Here is a 7,302-nt window from a genome sequence, read left to right as displayed (position 1 = left end):
CAGGCACCGGTAGTCCCAGCTACTTGGGAGGCTGAGGCAAGAGAATTGCTTAAGCCCAAGAGTTTGAGGTTGCTATGAGCAGTGACACCACAGCACTCTACAGAGGGTGACATAGTGAGACTCTGTCTCAAAATAAAAACATTTAGCAAGAGATGAAAGGAAAAATAATGAAGCTTGAAAAGCCTGGTTTTACCTTTTCTGCAATTTTCAGAGAAACATCTCGAATGGTGTTCAAAGGGGGATAAAGCCGGCCCTCTTCCAAGTGTTTGTCTAACACTTGCTGAGCTATAACCTTGAAAAGGAAAAGAAGAGAACAGTTTACACTTCATACCATACAATGCGGTGGCTCCGCAGAGTCAGCCACACAAAATGGTCACGTGCAGAAACCGGTCACATTAACCTGCCCATAGAGTTTCACCTGCCCGTCTATCAGGGAAAAACCTGAGCCCAGAGAGGCATAGTGACTACTGGGATCACAAAACCGGTGAGGAATACGGGATGAGAATTAGGGGTGCCCTTAGTCCACTTCTTTTTCTACTGCACCTTGAAACACTGGACATGTTCCATGTGACGTATTTGGGGGACAGAGAGGAAGAGGAAGAGGGTAGAGGGCGGTTACGGCACGCTGAGTGTGCCTTCACCCCCGCCGACTAGTGCAGGGGCAGCAGGCTGAGAGAAGAGTCACGTTACGAGCAGGACTTTAGTCTGCACAGACTGTGGATTATCTGAATCACTAAGGAGCCCCAGCACTCACTGCTGCCAACCTGCTCCCCGAGCACATGTTTAATTACTAGTCCAAATCAAGTGGTGGTGTTTACTGAGCTGGCCACCCAGAAGTCTCTGCAGCCCTAAGGCTTCGCCTAAGTTTCTGGAGCAGCTGAATCTGAAGCAGCTGATATATAATGGGTGCACCTTTGTCTAAGAGAAACGTGGATGCCAAGAGGGTGTGATTCCAACATTTTGAATAATCAAAATATTTTCATTTATCTCTTAATGTCTTTTAGGTTTTTAAATCATGAAATTATTTCCAAAATATTGTTCTGTCGCCATCAGCAAATACATGACTCTGCACACATGTCACACTGCAGAGAAGTGAAAACAAAGCTCCTGTTATTCAGAGATTTGTAATTCAGGGAGGTAATAGATACAGAAAGAAAAAGAGAAGACAGCCTGGGCTAAAGGTGAAATGTGAGTCTCAAGAACTTCAGAACAGGGAGGCTGTGGCTCAGTGGGTAGAGCGCTGGCCCCATATGCCAAGGGTGGCAGGTTTAAACCCAGCCCTGGCCAAACTGCAAAAAAAATAGCCGGGCATTGTGGCAGGTGCCTGCAATCCCAGCTGCTTGGGAGGCTGAGGCAGAAGAATTGCCTAAGCCCAGGAGTTGGAAGTTGCTGTGAGCTGTGACTCCACTGCACTCTACCGAGGGAGATAAAGTGAGACGCTGTCTCTACAAAAAAAAAAAGAACTTCAGAGGAAGAGGCACCTACAGAAGCCTCCACGGTATAGAGGGGCTAGAGTTCAGAATTATTACGGGAGAACCAGGGGTTAGACAAACAGGGAAGGGGCAGAGACGGAGGCAGGCCACAGGCGGGAAAGTCTGAGCAGGGCCCAGGAAATGGGGAGGCAGAGGGTCTGGGTAGAGAAGTAAGGATTGGGGTGTCATCAGTGCTGAAGGAGTGTGGGTTAAACTCATGGCTGACGGAGGACTTCTGGGCAAGGGCCTTTAGGCAGAAGCATGGTGGGGGCAGGGACGGGGAGACAAAATTATTAGTGTAACTGTTACTTGATATTCCCTTACAGATCATACAAAACATTAGGACATATTCCTGCAGAGCACCGATCCCAATTTTATGACAGACACGCTGTATAAATTCACTGATTTCTTGCCTTTGTAATAGGAAATTGAGTAAAATTTCTGCTTTGCCTCAGAATTGGTGAGTAGGGCCCTAAACTTCAGGACCAAGGGACATTAAGCGTTCCCCATTATCAGGAAGCCACCACACGGGGCGGAGGGGGGCTTCCATTTCTCTGAGAGTGTGAGAGGTGGCGCCCGTCCCCCTGGCACGCCCATGACCACAGCCAGCCTGCCCTGCAGATGGGGCTGGGGAGAGATGGGGCAAGGCGCTGGAATGGGGACTTGGCCTGGAGGGTAACACAGTGGCTTTTTCTTCCAGTCTCCCTGCAATATGCCAACCCTTCCTGAGAAGGAGAATTGACAGGCATCCCGTGAGGCTGAGCAGCTCCTGGTGAGACTCACACAGAGAGAACAGAATGGGAAGGGACAGCGGACCCAGGAGTGTGGCCACAGCAGTCTGCACGCCCATCAGTGGGGCTGAGGTGGACACACGAGTGACCATGGTCAAGGTCACTTGAAGAAGGGTAAGGGGGCTGAGCTGAAGCCAGTCCTCCCACGTCAGGGTCCTGTGGCCTCCCACACGTGTCCTCGCCACAGACGCCTGTAAACAGTCAGGGATGTCTGCCCTGCTCCACACGCTTCCCAGAGCCAGGCGTGGGAGAGGTGAGGCAGGACAAGGGGCACGGGCAGGCTTTCCAGAGTCTCACCACACACTCTCCCCAGTTCCTCCAGGTGCCGGCGTTGGGAGCAAGAGGAAAGAGGAGTGGGTCTTCCCTGCCTGCTATTGCCGGCAGCCGACATGCCGGGCCATGAACTTGGGAGAAACACTGGGAGCTGAGCTTGTTTAATCACTGTTCATGGACAGAACCCAGCACTCAGATAATGCCTCACACTTACGGGCCACTTCCTTAACCCTTGTTAAAAGAAGTAGTAAACCAAGAGTTATGGGATTTTACTGAAATGCCATTAAGATAAAGAAAGAAAGAAAAGGGAAATCTGAGGGGAATTATTTAAAACAATGGTTGGGGCCAAATAAAACCATTTTATGTTAATTCTCCATCAAACTGAAACAAATCAAAAAAATCAAAAAAGGATTTTCAAAAAAATCTTGTTACTTATTGACTTCCCGCAAAAGATTTGTGGCAGATTTAAACCAATGGGAATTTCTTAGAGGTTAAAGCAAAACCTTTTAGAGGCATCTAATATTGTGATGTTCACAGCGGGTAACAGAGCAGTGGCCACCTCTCGGGCAGTGGTGTGAGGTGGACCTATGTTTGAGTCCTGTCTGTCACCAGCTGCTACAACTTAGGCACATAAATTAACCTTTCCAACCCTCAGTTTTCCCAACAGTAATATAAGACAAATAATAATTCCTAATTCCTAGGATTGAATGAAATAGATCCCAGCAAAGAATTTACCAGTGTCCGTCAAATAAGTGTTCAATGAACCTCAGCTGTTTCATTTTAGAAAGAACAGGCAGGCAGCCTGCAGAGCAGAAGCCAGGACAGCAGTGTGGGGCGAGAGCTGCCCCGCCCTGGACCAGCTCATTGGCTCTTTCATTTGGAGGCCAGTTCTGCAGCCAATCAACTTCAGACTCTCAACTTCTTCCCTCTTGGCACACAGCATCGACATCATTGTTTCTTCTCTACAATTCTACACAAGTGTCATTTTATTTTTTTATTTAAAAATTTGTTTTAGAGATAGGGTCTTGCTCTGTCACCCAGGCTGGAGCACAGCGGTGCAATGAAGGCTCACTGCAGCCTCCAGCTCCGGGCCCTGGTGACCCTCCCGCCTCAGTCACCCAAGCAGCTGGGAGCACAGGCATGCACCACCACATCCAGTTTGTGTTTTAATTCTTGGCAGAGACAGGGGACTTTAAATGATGCCCAGTCTGGTCTCAAACTCCTGGGCTCTGGTGATGCTCTCATCTTGGTCTCTCTAAGTGATGGGACTGCAGGTGTGAGCTACTTTTCCAGGCCACAAACACCACCTTGGAAAGACCAGGGACGGTCAGGGATGGCTGAGTGGGTAAGAATCACCTGCACCTTGCTGGCCACGTCCCCTGCAGGGCAGAGCCAGGAGGCAGGAGTCGGAGCTGGGGGCCCTCCTGAGTATGAGGACTGGTGGGGTGCAGGGAGGGTTCTACAAGAGTCTGGCTCCTGTCTGCTGAATCACACTCAGAAACCATTCGCTGCTTTGATGTGCTCTGGGTTCTCTAACGATATTTCACATAATCCCCCTTCTTTTGTTCTGACAACGTTAAGGCAACTGGGTTTTCAGTTATCCAGCAACTTAAGGGAATCAAAGTTTCCTCCAGATGCTGCTGTCCAAGATGATCACCTCAAGTGTCCTCTGGGCACGAGTCAGGGGTGGAGCAAAGTGCATGAGAGGAGGACACCAGCAGGTGACTTGGAGGACTGGGGCGAGGACAGGAGGCCCAGGGTTGTCTCTCCGTGGGACCAGGGAGTGAGGCATCTGCTGTCTGGTTGCACTAGAGACCACACTGGGCTGGGGGCTGACCTGGGAAGCTCCATGAGCTGTCCCCAGAGGGCCAGGAGACTGTCCACACTGTCCAGAGATCCTCTTTAGGACTGGTGCCAACCTGTGAGATTTCTAGTTCTATAAGAGGTCTAATGAGTATTTTTGACAGTAATCCTAGTGGTTAAATTTGGGGCTGCCAGATAAAAAAATCCACCTTAGATCTTCAATATGTTCCTTCGTTAACTAGAAAATACTATCTAGATCAGAAGGACTTTCCTCTTTTGGGGGCTCTCTGGCAGTGAGCCTCTGTGCTACTGAGTTTATTCTCCTTACAGAGATATGGCTAGTTGTATTTATTACAACTCAACAGGTAGGTACAAAGTTTCTGCACTGCACCTGGCTTCGCACTAGGTGCTACTGGAGTTCACGATTTCAGAAACAACACAGTCTTTTAAAATACAAAGCTCTCAAGAGCAAAATACAACTGGAAACAAAACTGAATATTGAGGTCTTTACTAAACACAGCCATGACCCACAAGGTCAAGAAGAGCCAGCCAGACCTGTCACTAAAAGACTGGGGGCAACTTCTCAGTAAGGTTGGGGAGAGGGGACCTCAGCCACCTCCATCTGCATGGTCCTGTCCAGAAAGAGCATTGTGATGGCACTGGGGACAGCTCACAGCACACCAGGAGCCAATTCAATGAAGTGAGACCAATAGGGTGGGAGGCCTGCGCAGAGATAGATGTGGGAGCAGCGGTGGGACAGAGCCTGCACCCGGTTGAGTCTGGGGATTCCCTTCACCCCACACTATACCCTGTGGGGTAACTGGCAGGGGGAGGCTGGGGCTGGGAGGCCTGGACACCCTGACACTTAGGGGCCTGGGGGTGGGAGGCTGGACTGAGGCCTTGACCTGCGACCGGGGCTCAGACAACATCTCCCCCCACCCCTGCAGCCCACAGAGTTGACCCCGCCAGGCCTGCGCCCAAAGCATGGAGATGACAGGAGCCGTCCCGAGCCATGGGGACAACAGGGTCCCCAGAGCCTGGTGAGCTGTGGGACTCAGGCTCCTGCCCCTGAGAGGAATCAACTCTCCAGATACCACCCAGAGTGAAATCAGAGAAATCCAAAAATCCGGAAAAAATGAGAGTGGGTGTCCATGGCAACTAGCTAGCAGCTTCCTGCCCCCACCGCAAACAGAAGAGGACGTGGGTTTGTCTCTTTCCAGCCCAGAAGTGCCACCGTGTCCTTAAAAAGTCGCTTTTTCTTTTCCTAATCCTGGGGCGCCACCAGGTGTCTGTGCAATATACGTATGTTTTTTAAATGTCAAATTTTTCTTACTGTTTTTCTTCCTCCCTCCCTCCTTCTGATATTTTTTCATTTTTCTATCTTTCTCTCATAATTCCCTTAGACAACCAAAATACTTTTTTTGCTGCTGTCATTGTTTAGTTTTGTTTAGTTTTCTGGGGAGGTTGGACATAATCCCACTCTGGAGCCTGGGCTAGAGTGCCATGGCACTGGCCTGGCTCAGGTAGCCTCAAACCCCCAGGTTTCGGGGACCCTCCTGCTTCAGATCTCTGAGTGGCTGGAACTGCAGGTCCACGCAGGGTGCACAGCTGATTGTCTTCCTTTACATGGTAAAGGCGGGATCTTGCTCTTGCTCAAGCTGGTCTCCAGTGCCTCACCTCCAGAGATCCTGGCACCCCAGACCTCAGAGAGGGGAGCCTGGTGTGGGCCACCACGCCCAGCCTAGTACTATTATTATTTTTTCTTCTCTTTAATTTTTTTTTCTTTCTATTTCTTGCTGTCTTCTTTGTGAGACTACACGAAGCAGGCAAACACACAAGGTACAGGAATCCTGTACCTTGGAGAAGAGACCTGAGACGGGAAAGCCCTGCTGGGGGACATCACAGCTGGAAGTCCCCAAGCATCACCCAAGACTCAGACGCACCCTTCAGACTGACATCGACCCCGTTCATCTCCATTCAAACAGAGCAGCTCCGAGACACACTGCAGTCAACCCGGCTGAGCCAAAATGAAGGCAAGAATGCTGCAAGCAGCCAGGTACAAGCAGGAGCTTCAAGAAGTACAGTTACATATCAGAACATCAAATCAGTGCCACAAACCAGCAGCCTTCAGATACGCCAATAACAGTCAAGCTGAGAATCTAATAACAGACACGATTACCTTCACACTAGCTTCAAAGAAAATGAAATACCTGGGAATCTACCTAACAAAGGATGTGAAGGATTTCTACAGGAAGAACTATGAAACCCTGAGAAAAGAAAAGGCAGAGGATGTTAACAAATGGAAAACGTACCACGCTCATGGCCGGGAAGAATCAACACCGTGAAAATGTCTATGCTACCCAAAGCAATCTCTAGATTTAATGCAATCCTGGTCAGCTACATGTAGAAGGCTGAGACTGGACCTCACCTCTTCCTGCTTATAAAAATTAACCCACACTGGATAAAAGATTGACATCTAAGACATGAAAATATAAGAACTCTAGAAGAAAGTGTGGAAAAGACTCTTAATGATATTAGTTGGAGGAAAGATTTTTATGAATAAGACCTTATTGGCAATTGTAGGAACAACAAAAATAAGTAAATGGGATCAAGCTTACACGTTTCTGTACCGCTAAGGACACAAAAAACAAGGCAAACAGATTACCTTCAGAATGGAAACAGATATTTGCATTTTACAAATGTGACAAAGGGCTAATAAGCAGAATCTTCACAGAACTCAAGTGTATCAACAAGAAAAGATGGCTCGGCGCCTGTGGCTCAAGCGGCGAAGGTGCCAGCCACGTACGCCTGAGCTGGCAGGTTTGAATCCAGCCCAGGACCACCAAATAACAATGACGGCTGCAACCAAAAAATAGCTGGGCATTGTGGCCGGTGCCTGTGATCCCAGTGACTTGGGAGGTGGTGGCAGGAGACTCGCTTGAGCCCAGGAGTTGGAAGTTGCT

At 49.1% G+C, this 7,302-nt stretch overlaps 1 protein-coding gene across 1 annotated transcript in view; it reads right to left on the bottom strand.

Moving 5' to 3' along the window:
- The window catches only part of ME1 (malic enzyme 1), a 161,719-nt gene that overhangs the window by 9,271 nt on the left and 145,146 nt on the right, over positions 1-7,302 (bottom strand). Inside the window, exon 13 of the mRNA XM_003801301.3 lies at positions 194-292. Coding sequence (XP_003801349.1) covers positions 194-292 — 99 coding nt within the window. The remainder of the gene's footprint in view (positions 1-193; positions 293-7,302) is intronic.

Source organism: Otolemur garnettii, unplaced genomic scaffold (assembly GCF_000181295.1).
Source record: "Otolemur garnettii isolate 467f Iridium unplaced genomic scaffold, OtoGar3 scaffold00205, whole genome shotgun sequence".
Classification (NCBI taxonomy): domain Eukaryota; kingdom Metazoa; phylum Chordata; class Mammalia; order Primates; family Galagidae; genus Otolemur; species Otolemur garnettii.
This window is presented reverse-complemented; position numbering and strand designations above follow the sequence as displayed.